The 26,066-nt window shown below is 59.3% G+C and overlaps 9 protein-coding genes across 9 annotated transcripts; 5 read left to right on the forward strand and 4 right to left on the reverse strand.

Annotated features, from left to right (window-relative positions):
• Window positions 1-382: 382 nt before the first annotated feature.
• On the reverse strand, window positions 383-1,406 carry VTJ83DRAFT_3050 (uncharacterized protein; the record flags this gene model as incomplete). Its single annotated transcript, XM_071009389.1, has 2 exons — window positions 383-832; window positions 936-1,406. 2 exons carry the CDS (start codon window positions 1,404-1,406, stop codon window positions 383-385), a joined length of 921 nt encoding a protein of 306 aa, XP_070866931.1.
• A 1,576-nt stretch (window positions 1,407-2,982) lies between these two features.
• On the forward strand, window positions 2,983-4,706 carry VTJ83DRAFT_3051 (uncharacterized protein; the record flags this gene model as incomplete). The annotated part of the gene is made up of 4 exons (XM_071009390.1): window positions 2,983-3,050; window positions 3,126-4,185; window positions 4,249-4,407; window positions 4,584-4,706. 4 exons carry the CDS (start codon window positions 2,983-2,985, stop codon window positions 4,704-4,706), a joined length of 1,410 nt encoding a protein of 469 aa, XP_070866932.1.
• Window positions 4,707-7,126: 2,420 nt separating this feature from the next.
• On the reverse strand, window positions 7,127-8,543 carry VTJ83DRAFT_3052 (uncharacterized protein; the record flags this gene model as incomplete). Its single annotated transcript, XM_071009391.1, has 3 exons — window positions 7,127-7,653; window positions 7,707-7,860; window positions 7,923-8,543. The coding sequence occupies 3 exons, from the start codon at window positions 8,541-8,543 to the stop codon at window positions 7,127-7,129; spliced, it is 1,302 nt and encodes a 433-aa protein (XP_070866933.1).
• A 3,715-nt stretch (window positions 8,544-12,258) lies between these two features.
• Window positions 12,259-13,412, forward strand: VTJ83DRAFT_3053 (uncharacterized protein; the record flags this gene model as incomplete). The annotated part of the gene is made up of 2 exons (XM_071009392.1): window positions 12,259-12,644; window positions 12,701-13,412. The coding sequence occupies 2 exons, from the start codon at window positions 12,259-12,261 to the stop codon at window positions 13,410-13,412; spliced, it is 1,098 nt and encodes a 365-aa protein (XP_070866934.1).
• A 989-nt stretch (window positions 13,413-14,401) lies between these two features.
• VTJ83DRAFT_3054 (uncharacterized protein) lies at window positions 14,402-16,330 on the forward strand (the record flags this gene model as incomplete). The annotated part of the gene is made up of 2 exons (XM_071009393.1): window positions 14,402-15,935; window positions 16,050-16,330. 2 exons carry the CDS (start codon window positions 14,402-14,404, stop codon window positions 16,328-16,330), a joined length of 1,815 nt encoding a protein of 604 aa, XP_070866935.1.
• A 758-nt stretch (window positions 16,331-17,088) lies between these two features.
• On the reverse strand, window positions 17,089-18,853 carry VTJ83DRAFT_3055 (uncharacterized protein; the record flags this gene model as incomplete). The annotated part of the gene is made up of 3 exons (XM_071009394.1): window positions 17,089-17,349; window positions 17,630-17,939; window positions 18,039-18,853. The coding sequence occupies 3 exons, from the start codon at window positions 18,851-18,853 to the stop codon at window positions 17,089-17,091; spliced, it is 1,386 nt and encodes a 461-aa protein (XP_070866936.1).
• Window positions 18,854-19,406: 553 nt separating this feature from the next.
• On the forward strand, window positions 19,407-20,496 carry VTJ83DRAFT_3056 (uncharacterized protein; the record flags this gene model as incomplete). The annotated part of the gene is made up of 3 exons (XM_071009395.1): window positions 19,407-19,600; window positions 19,658-19,675; window positions 19,758-20,496. The coding sequence occupies 3 exons, from the start codon at window positions 19,407-19,409 to the stop codon at window positions 20,494-20,496; spliced, it is 951 nt and encodes a 316-aa protein (XP_070866937.1).
• Window positions 20,497-21,137: 641 nt separating this feature from the next.
• On the forward strand, window positions 21,138-22,243 carry VTJ83DRAFT_3057 (uncharacterized protein; the record flags this gene model as incomplete). The annotated part of the gene is made up of 4 exons (XM_071009396.1): window positions 21,138-21,177; window positions 21,244-21,283; window positions 21,540-21,922; window positions 22,014-22,243. The coding sequence occupies 4 exons, from the start codon at window positions 21,138-21,140 to the stop codon at window positions 22,241-22,243; spliced, it is 693 nt and encodes a 230-aa protein (XP_070866938.1).
• Window positions 22,244-23,494: 1,251 nt separating this feature from the next.
• On the reverse strand, window positions 23,495-25,690 carry VTJ83DRAFT_3058 (uncharacterized protein; the record flags this gene model as incomplete). The annotated part of the gene is made up of 3 exons (XM_071009397.1): window positions 23,495-24,024; window positions 24,150-24,756; window positions 24,857-25,690. 3 exons carry the CDS (start codon window positions 25,688-25,690, stop codon window positions 23,495-23,497), a joined length of 1,971 nt encoding a protein of 656 aa, XP_070866939.1.
• Window positions 25,691-26,066: the final 376 nt, after the last annotated feature.

Here is a 26,066-nt window from a genome sequence, read left to right on the forward strand (position 1 = left end):
GTACCTTCCTATTCTTTCACCTGAAGAACCTGGCCACACCCACGTCACACAAGGCACACAACCTGGAAGTTGTCTTGTTGTACTTACATGTACAGTGGATGGTGGTTACCTGTTTCACCTTTCTTGTTCCAAGAATGGAAAATCAAAGCCCGGTCGGGCAATCCACATACTGCGTAGGTACCTGATACCGTAGGAGGTACTTTTACGGGAACTGCAAGCGCAACGACAGCGAAATACAACAGAAAGACAGCCAAGCATGGAACCATCCTCTCCCCCCCCCCTTCCCAAAAAATATAATAAAATAATCCTGAGACATCCCCGTCACCTCATCTCCGCTTCTCACCCTCAGCGCCGACGCTCAGCCACACAGCAGCATTCGTCATTATTGAATCCCAGCCGCCTTCATACGCTCAAAACACCTGCGGTACGCCTCGTGGACTTCGGGCACCTCGTACCCATACTCGCGAAGCTTGTCGACCAGCTTGGTCGTGTCCAGCTTGCAGTTGCTCCTCCCGGCCTTGAGCACCTTGGCCTGCTCCTCGAGGCTAAAGTTGCTCCACATGAACCCGGGCCTCACAATGTCGCGGAACAGGGCCAGCACCTCGTTGTGCGAGATGGCGCCCGGGTTGGTGAAGTTGTAGACGCCCGTCTCGCCGTGCTCGGCCAGCAGCACGGCGCCCGGCAGCAGGTCCGCCAGCACCGTGTTGCTGTTGGGCACGTCCACCACGCGCTCGTACCGCGTGATCTTGGTCACGAAGCTGCGCGGGTGCAGGTCGTCCGACACGGGCATGCGCAGGCGGAGGATGAGGCAGTTGGCGTAGTGTTTGAGGATCTAGGCGAGGGCAGGGCGGTACGGTCAGCCAGACGGCCGGCAACCAACCCCCTCAATAAGCAGAGGTTGCTTGGTTGTTGGCTTTGGTTGGCGGCTTGCTTACCTCTTCCACATGGGCCTTGGTCATGGAGTAAAAGCTGCCGGCAAAGTTGGCCGGGTCCGTCTCCCGAAAGCCCGGCCCGCCGATCGGGTGCGCCTCGTCGTACTGGTAGATGCACCCCGTCGCAAACACGGTGCAGTGGATTCCTCTCAGGAAGCAGCAGTCGGCCAGGTTCAGCGTGCCGACCACGTTGGACCGGATGGTGGTCTCCTTGTTGTCCTCGCACCAGTCGACGTTGGGGCGCCCGGTGCAGCCGGCCGCGTTCAAGACGTGCGTCGGCCGGATCCGGTCCAGCTCAGCCAGCACGGACTCGCGGTTCTCCATCCGGATCGTCGTCGTGAAGACCTCTTTTCCTTGCCCCTCCAGCAGCGTCTTGAGGTGGCCGGCCACCCAGCCGTCGCCGCCCCAGATCAGGAAGCGGTGGCTCGCGACATGGCCGGCACCGTTCGTGCCGCTCGTGCTGGCTCCCGTCATGGGTTCGGCGGGGAGTGAGAGAGATAGAGAGAGTGAGTGATGAAGAAGGGAAAGCGCTGCTAAAACCGTCGCGACGGTGTGCGGCCCCTGAGGATTCAAAAGCAGAAAACAATTCGTCTCCCGAGCGCTCGTTCCAGGACCCGAGAGCCAAACCCTCCCCCCAAACAAGGTGGTCTGATGCCCAAAGAACTCAAGAGGAGAGGGAGAGAGAGTCGCTGAGTAAGGTCACCGGCTTGAATTGCCGGATCAGGATGCCACGCACGGGGATCTGAAGTACGAATCTGCGGCTTCACATACAAGTAGAGCTACCGTGGTAACAACGAGACCGGGCCGAACGGCGCTCCGTCGTCCGCGATGGCTACGGCATAACCAGGGGGGGGGGGGGGGGGGGGAGGTTCACGCGGTAGGGTACTAGACACATGTCGATTGCCCATTTTGGCGTCGTTCGGATGTAACGGCGCTGCCGGGCTCCGTGGTTCCCAGATCGGAATGCCGCGGTCGGGCCTGCGGGACGCGGGCGGGACTTGGGCTGGCGTGGATTTACAGAGACGATGAACGCGGGGTACCCAAGGGTGAAACCTCGTTGCAGTTCAAGGCATGGCCGTCCACTGTCTCGGATAGATGGGCTCGTGAAGAATGTCTCGGTTAGACAGCGCAGAGGAGCTGACAGCAACAAGCTTGACATGACCCGGTCCCGGGAGGGAGTGCCCCTGGCGGCGTTGTTGGCAGGCAGGCCAGGCTGAAAGGTTGGGTTCCTGGGGGGGGGCAAAAGTTGGGGAGACGAGACGAGAGGCCATGTGGATAACGTTAACTATCTTTTGGGCTCAGCCGTACCTGGTTTTGCGAGCGTCTGGCAGAGCCAAGCCGATTCCAGGTTGGCAAGGTGCAGCTTTTTTGTGTCCGCCGACGGACCTGCAGCATCGCAAATCCGATGCCCCTTACATATCCATCGCCTCTGGTCTGTTCGGCACAGATGGACGTCGTGATACCTGACCTTGCCGTCCACCGTCCACCGTCCACCGTCAACCGGATGAACAGCCGTGGAAGTTGGCGAAACGGCCTGATAAGGCCTGTGTGACAAACAGCGCGGAAGACGTGGTCAAAAAGCGGTGGGGTTTTTGAGCTCTGGCCAAGACGTAATTGACCAATCACGGCTGTCTCTAGACCCCCAAGAAAGGACCAGCGGATCTTGCGCTAAACCCGTTGTGGACGGGCCAGGAACCAGGGCCGCGATTCTTCTTCTTCATGCTGATGCAGATCAACAATTTCCTGTGGATCTTGGGTGTCCCTTTCTCTCCAAGCACGTCCCGTCTGCAGCTCCCCCCTTCAAGCCGCGACTGTTGCGTCTCGAGCAGAGCGCATTCCTCCTTTCCAGATCCCGACCTTCATCGGCGAGAAAGCCCATCTTCGGCCCGGACCCGACCGCTAGCTTCTCCGAACGCAACGCCCGACCGAAAGCGGACGGATCCCCAACTGCTTCACCGACTGCCGCTCCTCCTTTGGGCCGTTCTTCTTCGCCAAACCGTCGGCCGGATCGCCATCGTCTCTCTCGTCCACCGATCACCTGCCGGACAAGATGGGCCTCGCCCAGCAAGCCATATACTTCCTCTTCCATCCGAACCAGCTTCGGGCCATCATCCAATGGTGCGTTACGGCCCTTTGAAACCGCTCGACAGCGAACCCCCCTTTTCACCCCCTTTTACTGACTCGGTGCTTCAGGAAGGTGTGGCACGAGCCAGTCCATAAGCGCGACCCGTCCAAGGAGACCCCGACCGAAAAGGCATGCTTCCACTACCTCAACCTCACCTCGCGGTCGTTCGCCGCCGTCATCCAGGAGCTCAACCCGGAGCTGCTGATGCCCATCTGCCTCTTCTACCTGGTGCTGCGCGGCCTGGACACGATCGAGGATGACATGACCATCGACATCAAGGAGAAGGAGCCGCTTCTCCGGGGCTTCCACGAGCTGATGGAGAAGGACGGGTGGACGTTCAACGGCAACGGCCCCAACGAAAAGGACCGCGACCTGCTGGTGCACTTTGACGTCGTCATCACGGAGCTCAAGAAGGTCAAGAAGCCCTACTACGAGATCATCAAGGACATCACCGTCAAGATGGGCAACGGCATGGCGGACTACGCCCTCAACGCCGAGCACAATGCCAACGGCGTCAACACCATCGCCGACTACGAGCTGTACTGCCACTACGTGGCCGGCCTGGTGGGCGAGGGCCTGACCCGCCTGTTCGTCGCCAGCGACCTGGCCAACCCGAAGCTGCTCGACCGCATGGAGCTGACCGAGAGCATGGGCCAGTTCCTGCAAAAGACAAACATCATCCGCGACGTGCACGAGGACTGGCTCGACGGGCGCCGCTTCTGGCCCAAGGAGATCTGGAGCCTGTACTTTGACAAGTGGGACGACCTGTTTGCGCCCGAGAACCGCGAGAGGGCGCTGCAGTGCAGCTCCCACATGGTCCTCAACGCCCTCAAGCACGTTGAGGAGTGCATCTTCTACATGGCCGGCGTCCGCGACCAGAGCGTCTTCAACTTCGTCGCCATCCCGCAGGCCATGGCCATTGCCACCCTGGAACTCGTCTTCCGCAACCCGGCCATCTTCGAGCGCAACATCAAGATCACCAAGGGCGATGCCTGCCAGCTCATGACCGAGTCGACCCAGAACCTGCGCGTCCTCTGCGACGTGTTCCGCAGGTACGCCAGGAGGATACACAAGAAGAACGACCCGCGCGATCCCAACTACCTGGCCATCAGCGCGCAATGCGGCAAGGTACGTGCTCTTTCCTCCCTGCTTCCGAATTCCGGAGCGAACCGTGCTAACCATCGTCGCTAGATCGAGCAATTCATCGAGTCCATCTTCCCTACCCAAGATCCCCAGAAGATCGCGGCCGGTAGGCGGCACCCGGGCGAGCAGCCCGGGATGGACACGATGGACGCGGTTGTCCTCGTCGTGTCTTGCGTGGCGGTTATGCTTCTGCTTGGAGCTACGATGGTGAGTTTCCCGGCCTTTGTTGTTTTTCCGAAGCCCGGTTTCCCCCCTTCCCCCCCACACCCCCCCTGGTTCCCACAGTGGGGCCGCAGGCTTTTTTATCCGGGCTCTCACCCTTTTTTTTCCCCCTTCGATTCTCTTGCGAGCGTGTTTTGACTGACTGGAACCGAACCGTACAGATTGGACTCGCCTGGCTTATGGGTGCAAACATGGACAAGATGGTGACCGGACTCGGCGCGCTGGGAGGCAACATCAAGCCTCCTGGGTCAATCGCCGACGTGCCGGGCCGCGACGAGCTGTGAGCCACCTTCCGGCGAGGACTAACGGCGCAGGTTGAGTCGACGAAAATCTTGGGTTCATGGCTCTTTTTTCTTCCAACGTTTTTCTACTTACTCTAATGACACATACCCCTTCCGATATCTCGAGCATGTACACACTGACGCACGACTACGGCACGAACGATGGGAGGGCATGACGATACTCCATCCGGGGACAATTTTGCCCCATGAGCATCGAAGCATCTAATACCGACATAATACACGCTTGCTTGGTTCCATTGGTCCGGTGGTGTTGTCTGCGCCGCGGTGTATTCATCTGGGTGTCTTTCTGTTGACGACGCGACGTCTGGACCGACGAGTCCGGTGGCCTTCCCCTTCCCCTCCCACTCTTCACGAGGATCCAGCACGGATGTCAAATTGCAATCTGGTCGCCCTACCGACCCCTCGGGGAAGGTCTGGGTTTCAATGGCTGTGGTTGTGCCGAGGATGTGCTGATAGTGAACCCCATTGGCAAGTAGCCTGGAATCCGGGCACGCTTTCGGCAGGGCTAGCCCCTCTTGACGGGACAGCCTGCCGGCGGTGGATTGCAAACATTTCCTTGTTTAAGAAACGAAAACAAGAGGGTTGATTGGGAACCAGCTGTTCGTTGAGGGGGTGCCGCGCGCGACCGGCCTGTGTACTAGTGCGAAATGTCCTGGGCTTGAGCTTGTAGCTGGATACTCGATGGCGCATACCAGCGCTGTGTGAAGAGGCCCTGTCCCTGGGTTGCCCCATCGGTCCCCGCATCCTGCGGCGCTCAGGACCGGTCTCCCATTTGTTTGACGGGCTTGAGATACTGCACCTTCGCCTTCCTTCTGAGCGCCCATGCTGTGTGTCCTAGCGGAGGCCGGCGGTTGTCATGTGCATACCTAGACAGCTTCCATTCGGGTATTGGTCGGCGGAAGTGCCAGCATCCCTGGCGACCTACCTACGTCGTACAGGGCTTGCCCGCCACGACCAAAGTCTAACCTCGGGACATGACCCAACATGCGACCAAGATCCGGTCACCGACCGCCACTGTAAGATGCCTAGGTGCGGTGTGAGTTAGGGAGGCGAGAGACCTGATGTCTGGGCATTCCCACTGACGTCAGCCCCAGCTTCCGTGCATACAAGGCTCGTTAGACGCTGGGTCGGATAGTGTGGCGCTTACCTTGCCCCTTGTATGCATACGTGTACCTATAAGGAACCACAACGTCGGGTTCGGCGAAGAAGGCCAGTTTCACAGTAGGACACGGCAATCTTATTCGCACTATTCGCGCTGCGTGCTGGGCCAATCCATCGATGGCCTGCCCGCCGCCGACCATCCCCCTTGGGCCCGCTGGAACTCTTGACAGGTTCCTGAGCTTCCAGAACATGCCCATTGGACACAGTACCAAGCAACGGATCATTCGCACTAGTTGTGCTGCGTCCCAGGCAATGTTGATCGATGGTTTCCCCGCCGATCAGTGGACCGTGCTCTTGGGTTCCATGAATGGATGGACGGATGATGAATAGTAGATGGAAGATGCTGTTTTGGGGTTTGACCTGCGCTGCCCCCCTCTCGGACAATCCGGCCGCCTGTCGCAGAAACCTGAAAGACGGGGTCGAAAGAGCGAAACCGCTCCGCCCCCAAAAAAGTAACGTGACGTATTGGTCATGATACGCTGTAGCCGTGGATCGGTATGGGCTTGGCTTCCCGGGTCGCTTCTGCGCGGCCGTGCGGCGCAGCGCAGATAGGTTGTTGCGACGACATCGGGATGGCGGACACATCCATAGCAACCTGCAACCTGCAAACACCTGGCATTGACGCCCAAGAGAGACGCGGGGACGCGAGGTGTGCGACGGTCTGCCTCAAAAATAAAAAAGCCAAGGACGGAGTGCGCGATGCCTTGGATTGGATGCAGCGTCCGGGAGATCGGATGGCTGCGCCGACAGGCGCAAGCAAGGGAGGGGAGGCGTCGCACCAGTCTGAAACGGCGCTTGAAAGCACGGCGAGATTCCCAAACACCCGAGGCCGGCAAATCGCGGGGCCTAACGCCTCAGGGTCGACCCCTTGGCGGACACATCCTCCGCCCTGTCCGGTGTAGACGCTGCTCACTGATTTGGGTCTTGTCTTTCAAAGCACACACACATGCGAGGCCACAGAAGACAAACGTTTGAACGCTCGTTGCTCCGTATCCCAATGGGAAAAAAAAAGATCATGTTGTCCATAGATAACCCAAATGTCCAAATGTTGCCTTGCGTGTGTGGGCTTTTGGTATGTACAGATCACACATGCGCCCAGCTCACATGCATCATCTCTATCCAAGAACGTTAAAATGCTGGTATATACAGCGCCCCGCTGCCCATAAGCGCCCCGTTGGAGGGTCCCAACGCTTTAGTGTCCTGTATGTTCCGATTACATCATCACCATTTTCCCCCAGTCATTACTCCAGATCGATCCGGAAGCCGTTGTTGGCAATGAGGGTCGTCGTGTTCCTGGGGCCACCCCTGACCCGAGCACCAGTCTGCCGCGCAAGCTGCTTGAGGCGGTTGGAAACGGCCTCGGCGTTATCAAGACCCTCGAGGGCCATGAGGTAGGCGGCGAGGCCGGCCACGTGAGGAGAGGCCATGCTGGTGCCGCTCAGGCCCTTGGTCGCCGTGTTCGAGCCGATGAAGGCGCTGGTCACGTTCACACCGGGGGCGAAGATGTCGACGACGGGACCAAAGTTGGAGAAAGAGGCGATGCGGTCGTTCCGCTGGTCGATGGCGCCAACGGTGATAGCGCGCTCGGCGGAGCCGGGGGAGGTGCCGCTCGTGTCTTCCGACTCGTTACCAGCCGCCACGATGGGGACGATGCCAGCCTGCTCGACCCGGTTCACGGCCGAGTTGATAGCGTTGCTGAAGCCGCCGCCAAGAGACATGTTCATAACGGCCTTGCCGCGGATGCCGCGAGCACTAACGTTGCGGGCAACTTGGAGACGTGTTAGCGACGCAGCTCTTTGCAGGGAGAGCCGGGAATCATACCGAAATCCATGCCGGCGATAACGCTGGTGGTCGAGCCGCCGCCGTCGGCGCCGAGCACCTTGACAGCGACAATCTCGGCTTTCTTAGCGACGCCGAAAGTCTTGCCAGCCACGGTACCAGCCACGTGGGTGCCGTGGCCTTGCTCATCTTGGTCCTGTTGCACAGCACATTAGTAATCAATTTCCCAATATCGCATCCATATCAAGATCAACATACAACGTCGTCAATGAAGTTGCCGCCCCAGCTGGCGCGGCCCTCGAACTGCTCGTGGGTGATCTGGACGCCAGTGTCGACAACGTAGACGGTAATACCCTCGCCAGCCGAGTCGTCGAAGGTGTACACACCGCTCGCCACGGTGGAGCGAGCCGAGGCCCTGCTGAGGCGCGCCAGGCCCGTGGTGGCCCGGCCCTGGGACCTCCTCGCGGCGATGGTGATGTACTGGTCCTGCTCGATATAGCTGACTTCCTTGGCCGCGTGAATTTCATTGATGAGGAGGTCATCGGCCTCCAAGGCCATGGCGCGCCAGCCGCTGATCTTGAAGGTCTGGACACGCGTTGACAGCGCCCTGCCCGTCAGGGGGCTACGCTTGCTAAGGTTGCGCTTGGAGATGGTCTTGATGACGGCCGCTTCGTGGGCCTCGACGGTCTCGTCGTCGAAGGTGTTGTTGTACACAACAATGTAGCGGTGGGGGATGGCGTTCTTGATGCCCGGGTTGCTGACGGGAACGCCAAGGTAGAAACCATCCTCCTTGGCCCTGGCATCGATGGACGCCGGGTGGGCCGACACGCCGAGGGCGGCGAGGGCAGCGGTGAAGCAGAGAAGCAGCCGGCCAGCCATTGCTGCAAGTGAAATAGATACAGGAAGGAAGTAAGATATAAGGCGTGACTATAAGAGTGTAGAAGAACAGACCAGGCAAGCCTAGTGAAAGGAGAGAATGAGTCCAAGGTCCGGGGACGGGAGCCGGGCAAAGGAGATCGATGAGGCTAGCAAAAAGGAAGGATGGAAAGAAACGAAAAGGGTGTTGAAGGTGATCTTCAAGAAGACGGACCTTCAAACCCGGAGAGAAAAGAGAGATGCGACGGAAGGGAAAACAAGACAAAAAAAGGACAACGGATGATGACAAGAACAATGCCTGGAGGGACGAAGCAGACCGGCTGCTATTTAACTGAGAAGAGACGCATGAGCCTCGAGACCCATGGAGGATCCGCCTGGACGCCAGGGACGATCTTCAAGCATAACGGCTGTGGAGATTGGGTGGTGTGGACATCCTCCGCCGCTTGTTCAGGAGGTTACAGATGGTCAGGGGTTTGTTGATGGTGCACCCCTGCCCCTGGATGCCGGGTGCCAAGTCAAACGGGGATCCCTGCTCAGAGGATGGGGTCCGTCCACTCGGAGCTTGATTCGAGGTTTCGACAAGTTGCATGTGGAGCCACCCTGGAGACCTTCAAACAAAGGCGAGCTTGTTTGAGAGGGACACTGACCGGAGCACTTCCCGGGTGGGAATGCGGAGAGCAGCATCGAGGCTCCGCGCTTGTTTGTCTTGCTATGCCGGTGCGGCAACCGGGATCCTCACCGAAAGGCTCGAACTGGCTGACGAGCCGGACGAACTGAATACGGGCTTGAACGCTGCATGCTTGCATCAGGTATACTAATGTGCCTTCGGATGTGCTTGATCAGAAAACACGGACCATTGCTTCCTTGTGCCTCTTCCTGATGACCAAGCCCGGGCTGCTGTTGTCCAGCCGGCTCTGGTTGCACGGGGCGGGGGCAAACAACAAAGGTCCCTACATCTTGGGGTGAGTATATTGCATTGATGATTGTATCAGCTAGACAGGCAGAGGGGGTGTGTGCTGTGTATGTCCTGAACCGCCGCCACAGCGGCTCTGGATACCGAACCCGAGAAGGATCTCATGTCGTGGCCGAATCAGATAACTATGTATTGGGACGTGCACAGGCCGGCGGAAATTGTTCCACCTCCGTCAAGCGCGTCTGCCCGCCGCGATTGGAGGATTGCTCGATGGTCAAGGATGCGCTGAAGCCCCTCTCAATCAGATTTCGGTTCTTGTTCATCGGCCTGGGGAAGGCACACGGTCCAATGGACGTTTGCCGCAGCTGAGACAGCGGCGTGGTCTGAGGCTCTAAAAGTCAGGGATTGCAGCCTCATGTGGGGCATGAGACTTGTCGGCGCCTCGTGCGGACAGACTTGGCCTTACTGCCAGCCATGGATGGGACGAAAGTAGACTAATGGATAGGATGACATGGCAAGGCAGATAGCGTTCCCTGTTGGCATGGGTGACGGTAAGTCATCGAAGAGTTGGCGTACTTGTAGACTGACTTCCAAGTTATTAGGAAGCAGAATGAGAAAAATTACAAGACTATCCTGTCCCGCTGAGGGGTTTCTGAACAAGACTGGGTCTCAATATCTTAGACAATGACCTGAACCGTACTCCGTACGCCCTGCGGACGGTATCAATTGGTAGAGGATGCACCCGAGCTATGCACCTGAGCTATGCGATACTAGCACAGGCCGCCGTGGAAACGTGGAGAGATGCTGTCGGTGTTTCTTAAACAAGATCACAGTAGTTACTGGCCACAAGACGTTTTAGCATGAATATTGCTCTCGGACTTAGCCGCGCGAGCTTCATCGCTGGCTCAAGAAGCCGACTTCCTTAAGGTCCTTCGGCAATGTTCATCCCAACAGAAAAGCGCTACTTCGCAAGGTTTACACACGCATCAGGCTGACATAGAAATAAAAATAACTAGAAACATTGCACATGGAAACCCCCCCCCCCCCCGGGCAGAGAGACCTAGCTGTTCCATCTTTTCTGGAAATGGCATTGGCATGTACTGTCCATCAGCACAGAGCCAAGAGGTTGGAAACAATCTGGTCAGCGTACTCATACGATGCCGACTTCGTGAGATGCTAAGTGGTACGTCCGCAGGGGCCTTGGACGGTATTCAGGGTGCTGACGAAGCAACCAAAACAGAAGCATCGGCTACGGAGCCTGTTAGCGACCTCCCCCAAATCGCTGACGGCCTGGCGTTGAAGTGTGGGGTTCGCCTGCTGATGTTTCAACCACCCGCCATTCGGGGAGTTTAATTTCGATCTGAAACAGCACCAACGGCTACCCTCACCCCGGCACTACTCGCCACCCAAGGCAGAGCTGGTGGCCAAGGTCGAATTCTGGCGACCTTGACCACTTTCCCCTCGGCCGGAAATTCTCAGTGACATTCTCCTGTATGGAAAATGGCATGTCATCCATTTCGTCAGTGTGCAGATGCAAAACTCAACAAGGTTCTGCATTTCGTATGCGTACACGCGCTAGACCGTTTAGGCCGTTGGATGTGGGTTGCAACTCTTCCCGCAGGGCCGAAACAACCGGGAAGCTCCTCGTCGGAAAGGGGCGCCATGACCTAGACAAGCAACGCCAAGCGAGCCTCGCGGCTACACTTTCCATCAGGCCAACAGCGAGGCAAGGCCAGAGCCATTGCTGGTTTAAATCGAAACACAGCCCAGGTGCATCCCCCGCCTGCATATCGTGCGTGAGCGCAGATCAATTCCAAGCCACACAGCCCGCCATCGTTCCATGCGCCGCCAGAGCATCTCGAGTTGGACCAGCAAAGGCACCGGTCCCCTTGCGCCTCAATCTGAGGGTTCGTCGCTGTCTCAACGCAACATATTCAAAGAGAAAACCCGAGGAGATGTTGTCCAGGGAAGACGAGGACGACGGTGATCAATCAAGCATCAAGGAGAAGGGAGCGAAACAAGCCATGTAATGGACGGCCGCTTCCGCGAACTGCGTTGGGGGTATTGGCGTGAGGACCAAGCGACCGGCGACAAACCAAGGGGGGGGTTTATAAATCTCGAGAATGATCGAAGAGGTGAGCGGCGCACAATCATTTGATCCCAACTCAAGCTGTCAGGAGCTCCCAATCGCAGGAGTTTAGGGGGCTGGGCCGTGTTGAGGAGAAATAAATCCGTCCATGCCTGCGGGCGCAGCCCGCACGCCTCGCGTCGACATCCAAATTCCGTGGAGGCCAGCCAGCTTTTATGCGACGCCAGGCCCTCCGTCTGCCTCCTAAGCATCGGCAAGGGGGAGGCACTAGCCGCCGTACTGTGTTCGGCACAGTACCGGATGCACCGCGTTAAGCGCCGACGCTCGGGAGTCCGGACAACCGATTGGCTCGCCTTAGCCCGTCCCCCTCCGTGCCGCCAGCTGCCGAAGATAGTAGCCAACGTTTCTAAGTGATGCCCGCGACCAAAGGGGTGATGTCTACACTAATGCTGGCATGCCATGTCCTGTTGGCACCATGTCTGCATGATTGGGCCGTGGCAGAGCCTCCCGTACTGTGAACATCCTCATGCAGTGTCTGGGGCCTCCATGATAAACAGAATGACATCCTGGAGGCACGGCGCTCGGAGATCCTCCCTCTGCTTTTTTACCCTCTGCTTCCCCAAGCCTTCATCTATCCTGAGGCTGCCAAAGGAGCTCTTGGAGGATCGCCTTGATAACGTCAACCCGATTTACATCGATCCTTGGCCAAGTCAACGATGTTTTCCGGCTCCGCCTGGCTCCTGTTCGCCGGCTGCTTCAGGCAGGCAACCGGAGCAGCCCTCTTTGGAGGATGGCACGAGCCCGCACAGAACACGACAACAAAAGCCGGGGACCTAGAGCGTCGAGTACCCGGTGAGATGAACGCAATGTTCGTTACCACTGCGTTCGAAACGATATGGCTGAACGGCGACCCCCGAAGGCCGCGGACAGCTGGCTTCGGGATGGACTTCCGGGTCTATGAGCGTGCTGGTGTCTGGGCCCCGTGTCCTACAACAGTTGCTCGGGCCGATATGTGTAACATGGTGGGCTATTGTGTCGACACATACCTTTGCAGCACGGGGTGTGGGAATCCCTCCGCGACCGATGTGAAGAGCATCACTTGGTATGTTGTTGACGTCTGATTCCTCGGCGGCCGGCCAGCGTTACTGACCCATCCAGCACGGAACGGCTAAGACCGTTCTGTTCGACGGCGTTTCTCACTCAGATCCCGAAAGCATCTCTCGTATCTCACTACGCCTGCGCGAGCGATATCGACGAGATGTACTATGCAGGCTTCACGACGGAGACGTTCGAAACAGTGTTTGACAACGAAAAATCATCATCCGCTGCCACAGCGACGACTTCGTTGCCTGCGACCACGTCTTCGTCGTCCTCAACGAACCCAACTTCACTCATCACCGAGGCGCCGGATGCCTCAGGCGAAACGGCCGGGCAGGCCGAACCATCCAGCGGGACCAGCGCCACCGAGTCCGGGATCAACATCGGTGCTATCGTGGGCGGGGCCATCGGAGGGCTGGCGGTCGTGTGCGGTTCGGCCGTTGCCGCGGTCTGGCTGTTCCACCGAAACCGGCGGGCCAACGCGGCCAAGCATTCGAGTGACTCGGACACAAGCGACGGGATGCCATGGATGAAGGCGGAGCTGGATGCCACCGCCTGCAGCAGCGAACGCTCCGAGGCTACACCCCAGACTTGGCCAGGGCAGGCCGAGATCATGGACCAGAGCCCGTCCGAGCGAGCCGAGATCATGGGCCAGCCCCGGGCCGAACTCTCAGCCAAGGGGCCGGCAGCCTACGCAGCGGCAGAGTACAACCCCGCGAGCTACCCGCCCATGACGCCAGTCGAATTGCCTACGCGGTATAGTTGGAGGTAGCGACAGGGATGCGCATCTTCCTGCTGACTTGGACGTCATTCATCAATCTCGGCATGCACTCAGACGGTGTTGCGGGAGATAAAGAAATCTGGGAGATGATTCGGCCTCGGCACGGTTTTAATCATGTATAAAGTATATATACCATTGCGCTTTGTATGTTTAGCATCATGATACCCTTTGATTATGGGAAGAGATTTTAGCGTTTTCATTTGTTGGCTTGCACCTCAGCGAGATGACACGAGCTTGTGATCATGATAGGTGGTGGTGGTCCGCGGTTGATGGAATGGTTGCGCAATGACCACCCAGTGATGCAATTTCGCAAGAGGCAAAATGTCCCAGTCATGCTGAAAAAGGTACTAGCCACCCTGGATGGAGAGTGGGCGAAGTAACGCCTGATCGGGGGAAAGCGGAGTCTCTGCCCCCCGCCCCCCCCCCCCCCCCTCTCTTGCCCCCATCACACCCGAGCCGTCTCCCAGCATTGGGAAACCCCGCGTCCGCCGGCCGGGCAAGTTGAATCCACAGTCCACTTCAAAGTCCACGCGACCATTCTGCACCAGGCGCGCTTGCATGCACATGCCACGCCCAGAGCCGGCGCTAGGAATTTCTTCCCACTCTTTTTGACACATCCGTCCGTCATCTTCAAACATCCCCAGAACAACCCTCAACGCGCTCCACTCCAACCACTACGTGCGCTGGACAACACCGCCAGCAGCAGCAAGCAGTGACACCACCCTACCAACGTCGATCGTCTCACACAAGCAATTCGCCATCGTCCCGAAACGTCAATTCGACCAGGGGTCCTCATTCGATCATCTTCCTTCTTCCAACATCCACCCCCCAGCACCAAAAACCAGGGGAAAACGAAGGAGCAAAAATCCTTCGGGTTCATAGGGCCTGGCTGCTCTGCCATGGTCGTTGCAGAAGCGCCCAACGGTTGAACGAGCATCAATCCAGATTATTCAATACTCCCATCCTTATCGGAACCCAACATGGAGCGAATCGCAGAGGCATCACCCATTGACCCCGACGGCAACATCCCCGCGTCTCGCGCGATTGATACCCAAAGCTCGCGGGCCGACAAGAGCCCGTCGGCAGCTCATGCCGATATCTACACCTGCATGCCCGACCGACTGTCGCAACTCAGTGTCTCACCATCCAGCCCGATTTCCCCGGCGCCGCCGAGCCCACAGCTCAACCAGCCCCCCATGTCGCAAGACTTTATACCCCCGACCCGACCGAGCAGCACTCCGTTCCCTCAACCTGAGCCGCGCAGCACGGAAGTGCGCTGTATCAGCTGCCCCGCCGGCCAGCTCTTGATGGAGGGAATGCCGGAATCCACGGGGCAGCCGCCAGCAGCGCCCGCCGAGCCGAGTCCCAACATGAGCCTCAGCTATTTACCTGCCGAGATTCACGAGTGCATCCTCGACCACCTGTTCGGCTTCCGCGTTTCGGCAGCCTCCAAGAGCTCCATCACCCGTTGGGGCACGGCGCTGCGCCATCCGCGGAGGAGAGAGCTGTCGGAGCTGGCCTTGGTCAGCCCGGCGTGGAGGGTCATGATACAAGAGCGGTTGTATCGCCATGTCAAGCTCAAGGCGTCGGTCGAGTCGCTGCAGAGCGCTCTGGACTACTTCGCCGTCCGCCCGCACCTACGATCCTACGTGAAACACCTTGAGCTGTGGTTCCCCGTGTTCCACCCCAAGAACCGGCCGCTGGCGCTGTCCACGGCCAACACCCTCCCCGCCGTGACCCCGGACGGCCTGAGCACGGCGTCGTACGTGCTTCCCGTGGACAACTGCTCCCTTGAGGAGGCCTTCTACTTCGTCGCCGAGGCGCTCCCGAACGTCTGCGTCTTGACCCTGGAGGGCGGCGAGCGGAAGAAGGCCCCCAAGGTGAGGAACTGGATTCGAGGCTCGGGCGACCAACAGGGGCCGCGAATCATGCCTCAGCTCGAGTCGGTCCAGAGGCTGATCTGCAAGGGCCAGTGGAACCTCATCCGCGGCGAGGAGGACTTCGAGGCCATCATGTCGGCGCTCCCCAACCTGCGCGAGTGGCACGGCTCGTACAGCAAGCCAAAGTCCAAGAGCTACCTCACCATGGCCGACATTCTGCTCAAGCCCATGTCGTTGAGCAGCCTTGACCTCTGCCTCGAGGGCGACTACCGCCGCGAGCTGACCTTCCCCTCGTATTTTTACAAGGTATCGAGCAAGCTGCACTTTTGCAGCCGCCTGGCCGCCGCGGCGGCGTCGCCGTCGCTGCAGCATTTCTCGTACACGGGGCGCGTCTGCAAGCACTTCTTTGCTGAGCTCGCCGCCAGGCAGAGGGACCCCCGCGCCGCGCGCCTGCAATCTGTCGACCTCACCGTCAAGAACTGCTGCCGGCCGTTGGCTAGCTGGAACGAGTCCGGCTCGGGCATCACGGACATGAATTTCATCAACGCCTTTGAAGAACTCGTGATCGCGGGCATCCGAGTCCTGGGGAAGCTCCCGTCTATCGAGTACCTCAGGATACGCTACGTGGATCTTGGTATGTTGGACTCGTGCCTCCTTCCACTTTTCCTCCAGTCTTCCCGGTTCTTATCCCACCTTGATTGCTTGTTGTGACATGGTCTCAGCTAACAGAGAACGCACTCAAACACAGACTCGCCATGCCCGCCGCTCAACCCACACTTCACGCTGCGCAACGGACGAGTCACGGGCGTGTGGAGCGACGCCATCATCGCGGAGATGAACGCTGCGCGGCCTCAGGCCCGCTTTGCAGAGCTGTCCGACTCGTTTGGCGGGGAGGTTGCGTGTCGCAAGGATGGGCGCATCACTTTCACGCCAGAGTTCTCGCCCACCGCGTCACAGTCGCTCAAGCTTTCGAATTACGCCTTGTTAAGCGGCAGTAACGGCGCCATGTCGCCTGCTGCAGTGGCATGAGAAAAAGGCATAAAAGACACAGCCGGTGAGCCCGGTCTTTGGGGTTTACGGGACCCTATGGTGCACACCAGGCCGGAGGAATGGTCAGCGTTGCCAGAGGACGCGCCCCAACACCACACGCTCTTGCTCTGATATTTCTTTTTTTTTTTTTTTTTTTTTTTTTGTTATTGTTGTTGTTGATTTGACTTGATGATTGGGATCGGGTCGGGGCGGTTAATAATGATGATACACAGCGGCGTTGAGGGAGGCGATCACTGCCGGCAACCTGGGAAGGGAAATGGGGAAAACGTGGAGGATATTGTTTGCGACATGTTGCTTGTCATCTGCGGATAGGTGGTGTGAGAGGCTTTGCTTGGTTTGTTTTGCTTGCTGGAGATGGGTAGGCGGCGGGATGGTCACACCGGAGTTTGAACGGGGGTTATTATATATTTGGGACTGGAGTCGCGGGCTGAAACCGGGCAGTGTGATTCGGGCGGTCCCGGGGGTCAATATCGAGGGACGGGAAGAGCAGGACATTTGGCGACGCAACTTTGCTCTCGGGGACGATTTTATTGTTACCCTCCAGGCGGGAACCTAATTATGTTGGGGCTTGCTGAGTTCCAGATGGCAATGGACAATCATTTGCTCGAACAACTTGTCTCAATACCCATTCGCTCCTCGGATGCTTTTTCCAGAGTGCTGTTCCCGTCTCTATCACACCACCCACCACCATCATGTCGATATTACAGCAGAGCGGGAGGCAATGGCCCCTTGCTCACCTAACCTTTGACCCCGCTCCCGGCATCGGTGATGATAACACCCAAGAGCCAGCAGTTTACCCCAAAGAAGACCAACGACGCTCCCCACAACCCAGGCAGAAACACGCTGCGGCCGAGGAACTCGAGCTCGTACCCTTGCTGCAGCCACAAGGCCTGGGCGAGCACCCACAGGGCCAGGGCCGTGAGGCCAAGCTTGGGCTGGCGCAGGAAGGAGGAGCGTGGGAGGTAGAGGGGAAGGAGGATGAGGTACCATAGGAAGTACTGTTTTGTTTTTGATGCCTTTGTGTTAGCATGGATGGTCTGGGCATTGCCGGGCTCTTGCTGAGTAGACATGTAGACGTTTGGATCTGAAGTGTGTGTGTGTGTGTGTATGTGTGTGTGTGTGTGTATGTGTGTGTGTGTGTGTATGTGTGTGTGTGTGTGTATGTGTGTGTGTGTGTGTATGTGTATGTGTGTGTGTGTGTGTAGATGCTCCGGAGATGAGGCCGGGAGAGCCAAGCAGACGCGGAACTAAAATGAAGAAGAAAGATACGCTACATACCTGGCTGGTGCAAACCTTGTTGAACGTCACAAACGCAAAGGTCTGCGCGAGCATGGTGGCCGGCAGATCCCGCTTGGCCGCGGCGAGGGGGATCAGGACGCACGACAGGAGCAGCTGCGGGAGGAAGGCGGTCGACTCGATGCGTAGGGAGGAGGGGACAAAACTGCTGCTGCTTGGGTCGAGGGCGATGGCATTGGCGGACACGGCGGACGCGAGGTACAGCTGCGTGTTGTAGGGGCTGAAGTTGTGGCGGTGGTCGATGCGGGTGACGTGGTGCAGGTAGGTGTGGGTGAGGAAGGGGAAGCCGTAGCTGGAGGGAGTGGGTGTGAGTAGTTAAGTTCATTGGGATCAGGAACGCCTGGGAAAGGCATAGTAGATGCATGGATCGGGTGGTTGGCGGGTTACTTACATGGCGTACATGATGAGGTTGAGGGCCGTGAAGGTGGCGAGGCTGAGGATCCCGAGCTGGAGCCTCTCCGCAGTGACGAAGCCGACTGCCCTGGAGATCCACGAGGTTTGAGACGGAGCCTTCTCGCCCTTGGGCGGCTGCTTGCGGGAGGAACCCATCGCCTCTCTATCCATCCACCAGACGATGGCCGGGGCGTAGATGAAGGGGTAGATCTTGAAGTGGACGGAAAAGCCGAGCAGCAGGGCGGCGAGGGTGACGCGGCGAGCCAGGACGGCCGAGAGCAAGGCCGCAACGAGCACGCCCAGCAAGCCCTCGGAGCTGCCGCGGGTGCTGATGGTGGCGACCATGGGGTTCAGCAGCCAGATGGCGGCATACTTCCTCGCCGCGGGCTCGGGCATGGAGCGCGCCAGAACCCGCTCGAGCAGCCATCCCGCGATGAGATCGGCGGCGGCAAAGAGAACCTTGCCGAAGCTGAAGAGAGCGGCGTCGAGAAAGGCGTAGCCCGTGGCCTGGGCCGTCGGCAGCAGCAGCCAGGCCAGGATCGGGGTGTAGCGGTACGTCTCGCGGTCGTAGGGGCTGCCGCCGCGCGAGACGAAGCGGGCGGCGTCGGTGAAGACGAGGTAGTCGATGTCGGTGTACTTAACGGGCGAGTAGGCGTCCTGCCAAAGGCCGTAAAGGAGAAAGGTGAGACGCAGGAGGGCGGAGGAGACGTATAAGGGGGCAGGGCGCTGGAAGAAGGTGGTGATGGCGGATGCGGGAGGAGATGTGTCTTTGGCCGGCGAGGCAGCCCCGGCCGGAGATGAAGGGTTGGCCATTGGTCGTACTGGTCGGCCCCAATTCACTTCCCGGAGGGCCGAGTTTCCCAAGTTCTTGCCCCTGAAGCACTTAACAACAGCGTACGGGTTGTCTGTTGCCCAACATCAGCGTTTGTTGCTTGCTTGTCTTTGGGATTGGATACATCGTACATCCCCAATGTGTCAACCGTTGACGCTATGGACCTCCGAGTTCCTCATGCTCTCATGGATGCAGCGAGGAGGATGTCAATCTCATCTGGGATCTTGGTGGTTGGGTGAAGCGATCCAGGGTTGTTTTGGCTGAGATGAGGCACAGATATCCAAAACCCGGCAACACACATCCCTAACCCGACGACCAGGGGCTTTTGGGCGTTGGTTAATAACTTGTAACTATGTAACGAACCCCCTGTACCGTACATGCAAACCCTGTCAAGCCAACTCCCAGATCCATTCCTAACCCTGACTGACATCAAGCATCCACCAGCACCAAAGCGCAAACCAAGTCGCAGGGCATTCATCGCAGCCCCATCTCTCTCAAAATCGCCCTGTCCAAGTGAAGGAAACAGAAGGAAACATGTCGGGTACGAAGCGGGACTGGAGCGGCAACGCCAAACGGCGCGATGGGCCGAGGGGTCCTCAGAAGCCGGTGGTCAAAAATGCATACACGCCCATGTTTGAGGCCCTGCGAGATGAGCTTGATGCGCACCACGACCGCCGGGAACGCCTCGTCAAGGCGTCACGGGACGTTACGGCCCTGAGCAAGAAAATGTGAGACAAATGGCCAAGACGTGCCTCCGGCTTTAAGGCTAACCAGGGCCCATCTAGCATCTTTTCATTGCAGCGGTAGGAAGAGCCGTCTCCCTCATTTGCCTACCCGCCTGCCCCAGGTGCCCAGCCTTTCACACTCGCTAATCGCCTTTCTCAGCGTTCGCAAGATCGAGCGCGAGCTCCCCAGCAACATCCAAGCCGAGGTGGATTCCCGCCTGGCCGAGATTGCGAAGCTCCTGGCGGCAATGGCGCCCGAGATCCAGGGCATCAACCGCTACCGGTACGCCCGGTCGCTGATGTGTCTCGAGGAGCTCGCCGAGGCCCTCACCTTTTCCCACTACCTGCGGACGCAGACCCTGCTTGGGCCGGACGAGCTGGCTTCGCTGGTCGACGACCTCGTCCGCCGCGGGGCGGCGCCGGAGGACGCCGTCATGGCCGACGCGGGCGACACGGCGGGCGCCGACACGTCCGCACCGCCGGCGCCGCCGGCGCCCACGGAATCGCCCACAGAATCGCCCACGGTTGCGCTCACCCTGGATGACTACATCTACGGCGTGTTCGACCTGACAGGCGAGATGATGCGGTTCGCCACGACTTCCACGGCGCTCACTGGCACGCTCGCCGGCGGCGCGTCCGACGGGAGCGCTGACGAAGCAGGGGACGAGCCGCCGCGCACCATCCTGCACGACATGCACGAGCTGGGCACCTTTTTTGAGATGCTGCCCGTGCCGCCGGGCAACCGGGTCCAGTGGGAGAAGAAGCTAGCAGTGACCCGGCAGTCGGTCAGGAAGGTGGAGCGGTTGGGGTACGACCGCATTGTTCGCGGGAGTGAGCGGCCCAAGGGCTGGGTGCCGGACTTGGATGCTGAGGACCAGGCACCGGGCGAGGAGGAGTGAGGGAGGGCGAAAGAAGTCCTTGGGTTGAGGCTAAAAGGCGGGGTTTGGGGGGTGGAGGGGCTGTTGAATCGTGTAACTATTGCTCATCCATCCATATCCATCCCAGGAGTTGGTGTTGATGTGGGGTACAGCGCTGGACACGATTTCAGGACAACGAAGCGCTGGTAACATGGAGGGATCCCATATTGGCGGACTGGGCTTTTGTCGAAGATGTACTGACCTACCACTGATGAAGGTAACCCCCCCCCCCTCCTCTCCTACATACGGTGTAAGTAGGTGTATCATACGAGCCCCTGCTTTCATGGATATGGCCCGAAAACGGTTACCGCAAACGTAAACGTAAAAGCCAGGGTAACTGATGGAACCAAGAGATAAACCAGGCCCCTCCCATATCTAACCCTGATACCGGCGGCAGCAGACAATGCGCGTTAGGCAGGTGGCCTGAGGCAGAATGGCGGGGGGAGCGAAGAGGGGCCCACAGCAACGGAATGCGGGGCATCCTGTCCTTTCCACCACCAAAATCTTTTTCTTAACCCCGCCATCCTCCCCCCTCGAGCACTATCAACAGTTTCCCAAACCACCTCCCTACACCCAGCACCTTCGTCGATCTCTTCGCGTCCACCAACCACCAATCGATCAAAATGGGCTTCACCGACCTCCAGGCTGATGCCGGCGTGACCGGTGAGTGCGCCTTCACCTTGAGACAACAAAGAGAGAGTTGTTTTTTTTGCTGACTCCCTCCTGCAGTGCTCAACAACTGGCTCCAGACCCGTTCTTACATCAACGGGTAGGTTTTTTTTCTTCTTTGGTAGATGGTCGCCTTGTCGTCTTCAGTCTCGATTTCTCGCCCTCGATGATGATCCCTTATGGTCCGTGTTGCTGAGCAGCCTCAAGACCTGCACATGATTACACAACCCAGCACTCTGTGCATCTCTGATCTTGCCTCTTGCGCCTCTCCGCGCGTTGTTTTGCACTGGCTGCCTGCTCGTTCTGGACGCGAACGTTGGGAAAAAAAATAAAACGCTGACCATGCCCCTCGATAGCTACTCCGCCTCCCAGGCCGACGTTGCCGTCTTCAAGGCCCTCGGCGCCGCCCCGGATGCCGAGAAGTACCCCAACGCCGCCCGCTGGTACAAGCACATCGCCTCGTACGAGGATGAGTTCGCCTCCCTGCCCGGCGATGCCAGCCAGCCGTACACTGCCTACGGCCCCGAGACGACCGAGGTGACGGTCAACACCAAGGAGGCTCCCGCCGCCGAGGCCGAGGACGACGAGGACGTCGACCTCTTCGGCAGCGACGACGAGGAGGAGGACGCCGAGGCCGCCCGCATCCGCGAGCAGCGCCTCGAGGAGTACCGCAAGAAGAAGGAGGCCAAGCCCAAGGTCGTTGCCAAGTCGGTCGTCACCATGGATGTCAAGCCCTGGGGTATGTGAACAACCGTTGCCCCCGCCCGAGATTGCTCCCCGCGCAGAGTGATGATTCGGTGCTAACCCGACTCTCTTTTTCTCTCTTTCAGACGACGAGACCGACATGACTGCCCTCGAGTCGTCCGTCCGCAGCATCGAGAAGGACGGTCTCGTCTGGGGTGCGTCCAAGCTCGTGACCGTTGGCTTCGGCATCAGGAAGCTGCAGATCAACCTGGTCGTCGAGGACGACAAGATCTCGCTCGACGAGCTCAGCGAGGAGATCCAGGAGTTCGAGGACTACGTCCAGTCCGTCGACATTGTTGCCATGCAGAAGCTCTAAGCGCGCCGCGTTTCGAATCGACGACGGTTTGCGCGGGCCGCCTCGCTGTCATGGTTGCCTTGATGGACGCGTTGGAGCGAGCACGCTGCGACAATCTGCTTTGGATGGGCCGACGACTTAGATATGCAAAATGAAAAACATGATGAGAAATCAGCCTCTGGGGTTCGCCATCAGGCACACCTTTGTTGTGGCCTTCTTCGCCCGTGTTGTGCACAATTGAGCAGAACTGGAGTAGAGCGTCATGATGACCGCAGCGGTGCCATGGGCGCTGGCTCGGATCAAGGCGTTGTGTCGTCGGAGCAGCTGATAACAAGCCCTCCTCCGTCAAAGGCCCTTCTTCGGAGCAAGTCCATAGGAGGGAGAAAGGGGGTGACATGGTAATTTGATATGAACACATAATACAGAGAGAAAGATGAATCACCGAGAGCGAAGACAACCACACGGTACGCCGAGTCGGAGCACCCTCGACGTCGCATCGCAGACCGCTCAAGACATGATGATATATATCCCCGACGCCATCAGCGTCGTCGGCCTTTTCTTTCTTTTTCTTTTTTTATTTTGTTTTCGCAGCCTTTCCTGTGTTTCTCTTTGGTTCTCGCCCGAGCTCGAGCTCGAGCTCCTGCTGCTCTGCACCCGCAATCCGATCAACATTTCCAAAACCAGCAGACACACCTCCCTTGTTACTTGTCGTTGTCGTGACGGGCCTGCACAGGGATGATCGCCTCGTCACCCTTCCCGCTCAGCTTCGCGCAGCCAGCCACCTACCCACCTACCTACCAAAGGCAAGGGGGGCTCTACCTAGGTAGTGAGGTAGGTAGGTAGATAGGTAGGTAGGCAGGTGGGTAGGCAGCGAGCTGCATGCTACATGTTTCTCAGCAACCGCCATCACCCGCGCCCTCATCTTTTGCCGTCGGGGACACTGCCACCACCATACCCGCACGCACACACACACACACACACACATACATACATATACACATACATACACACATCATGCATCATATCTCTCTCTCTCTCTCTCTCTTATTCACTCTCTCTCCCTTGACCATCCCCATCTCGTCGCCTCCGCTTCTTACTCTCTCTCTCGATCAAGTACAGAAAAACAACCCCCCTCCTCCCCCCTCCCCCCCTCCCCCTCTTTTACACCCCACTACCCTACCGTACCCTACCCGACCCTACCCTACCAAAGATTCTCTCTTTTTTGTTTTGAACAAAAAAAAGCGAACAAAAAAAAAAAGAAAACCAACTCCATCATAGCCTCACTCCCCAAATCCCCCTCCCCGCGCTCACGCCAAGCCACTCGCCATAGTCGTTGGAGGCCAACCTTGGCGTCCACCCCAGGTTGCACACCTCGTACTCGCACTGCCAGCTCGCGATGGGGCTCCTCACGTTGTCGCCGGCGCTGGCACCGCTGGCACCGGCCCCGCCGGCGCCGCCGGTCCCTCCCGCGCCGGCGCCGTTCAGCGCCTGCCCGCTGCCGCCGGTCGAGCCGGAGTTGATCAGGTCCCAGATGAGCACCTGGCAGTCGTCGGCGCCCGAGGCCAGCGTGCCGCGGCGCAGGGGGGACCACTCGACGCAGTTGACGGCGCCGGCGTGGCCGCGGAGCTCGAGCAGCGCCTGGCCGGGCTGGCGGACGTCGAGGATGCGGATGACGTGCGAGTCCTGAGCAAAGGTGGCCAAAAGGTGCGTGTCGTGCGGGGACGTGGCCAGGCGCAGGAGGGGCGGGGGGTTCGAGAGGGTTTGCTGGGCGAGGGTGGGCGAGATGCGGCCTCCGTTGGCGTCTGCCGTGGCAAAAAGCGCAACAAGCGCGACGTTAGCCTTGGTCTTTGCTGGCAGGTCGATGGCCAAGAGTTTTTGTGTTTTTTTTTTTTTATTTTTTTTTCTAAAAAAAAAACAGAAAACTTACCTCTTTCCTCCTTGCCTGTGGGCTCGTAAATGATGGTGCTATGCTCCAGGCTGCGCAGGTCAAACATGCGCACGCTGCCGTCCTGGCCGCAGCTGACAAACACGTCGGTGCTGTGGGCGCAGAAGCGCACGTCGTACACCTCCTTGTCGTGGGCGATGAGCTGCGTCTTGGCCGTGAGCGAGGGTATGTCCCAGATGGTGCAGGTCGTGTCGATGCTCGACGTGATGATGAGGCTGGTGCTGACGGTGTTCCAGTCCAGCGACGTCAGGGGCGCCGTGTGATCGGGCGTCTTGGAGTTGGACAGGAGCGCCAGGGGCGTCAGCTTGGTGACGGGGGCCACCTCCCGGCCGGATCGCGACGTGATCGACGACCCCGGGGTCGCGGGGTGAGGGTCCGAGGGCAGCGACCACAGGCGGAGGTGGTCGCCCGAGGTAGCGAGAAGGTCGGCGGACTGCTTCTGGGAGGAAGGCGGCTCCCACAGCAGGCGGGTGACGGGGTAGGTGTGGGTGGCCTCGGCGACCTTGGTGAAGTCCATGGTCCATTTGGACCCGCCGGGCACGTAGACATCGGACGGGGTCGGGGAGAAGTGGGCGTCGAGGATTTGGGTCTGCAGTGGGAGGCTCGAGCATCAGCACGCTGCATCGTTTCTTTTGTTTTGAGTCTGGGATGCGCGGGGCTCGCGGTCAAGAGCGGGGACAAGAGCTCACAAAATTATGGCCGTCTTCCAGGTAGCTCCCGATGGCGAGCTTTCCGGCGCCGTTGGCCTGGGGGGGCCACTTGCACCAGTCAAAGGCGTACAGGGCCCACGGCGCCACGTAGTTGCTCGTGCGCGGCGTCAGGTGGGCCAGCTCGTAGGGTGCGCCGGGCACGCCGTCCGAGAGGCTCGAGTCGGCCCGGGGGCGAATGTCGTGGAGGCCGAGCGGGGTGTTGTGAAGGTTCCGGGCCGAGGTGGAGGAAGACGAGGGAGCATTGTACTTGGGCTCGGTCGGGGACATGTACTGCGACGAGGATGCCGTCGCGCTGCCGCCCGGCGTGGTCGGGGTGTAAGGGAGGTAGCCCGAGCCGCCGCCGCCGCCGCCGCCGCCGCCGCCGCCGCCGCTGCCGCCGCCGGTCGAGGCGTCGTAGGGGGCCGAGGGGCTGGAGCGCGAGTAGGAATGCGAAACGTTGAGCGATGCCGGCTTGGCCTGGGCCGGGTGCTGGTGCGACGGGTAGTCGGGCGGGTGCTGCATGCTGGGCAGCGGCGCTGCCGGGTTGCTGTTGGAGGGTATTGTGGGGGGATGGTTGGCGAGGCCGCCGGGCTGCAGCACGTTGGGGACGATGACGGAGCTATGGGCCGGGTAGCTGGTGTGCTTGGAGGCGCCGGGCGAGGCCTGGTCGAGCTTGATATGCGGAGCGCTCGAGGACGGGTAGTCGCGCGACGACATGGGCTGCTGGCCTGGATGGGCCATGCCCGAAGACATGTGGAGCTCGTCGTGCTGCGACGACAGGGTGCCTTGCCGCCGGGGCGGCCCCGACTGGTATTGCTGCTGCGCCGGGTGCATTGGAGCCGGCGAAGAGGGTGAGGTGAGGTGAGGTGAGGCGAGGTGTGGGAGCAACGGTGCGAAGCGGCGAAGGAACGGACGGTGCGCGGATCCTAGGACGATCGGGGAATTCGGCCTGGCGTTGCGACGGCGGTCGTCTCTACAGCCGTTGCAATAGATGGGTCTCGTGGTCTCGAGGTCTCGTGGTCGTCGTGGTCGTGGGCGTGGTTGTACCTAGTCGCGGTGGTGCTCGTGTTCCCCCATGCCCATGCGTGCGTTTTCCCCGTTTGTGGTCCAAAGCGTCAGGTCAAGAGAGCCGCGATTCAGGGCCGCACAGGGCCAGAGGGCAGCCGCAGGGAAGGCGGGCCAGGGGAACAACCGCCCTGTCAGAGATCTG

This window comes from Remersonia thermophila, chromosome 3, assembly GCF_042764415.1.
Source record: "Remersonia thermophila strain ATCC 22073 chromosome 3, whole genome shotgun sequence".
Taxonomy (NCBI): Eukaryota; Fungi; Ascomycota; class Sordariomycetes; order Sordariales; family Chaetomiaceae; genus Remersonia; species Remersonia thermophila.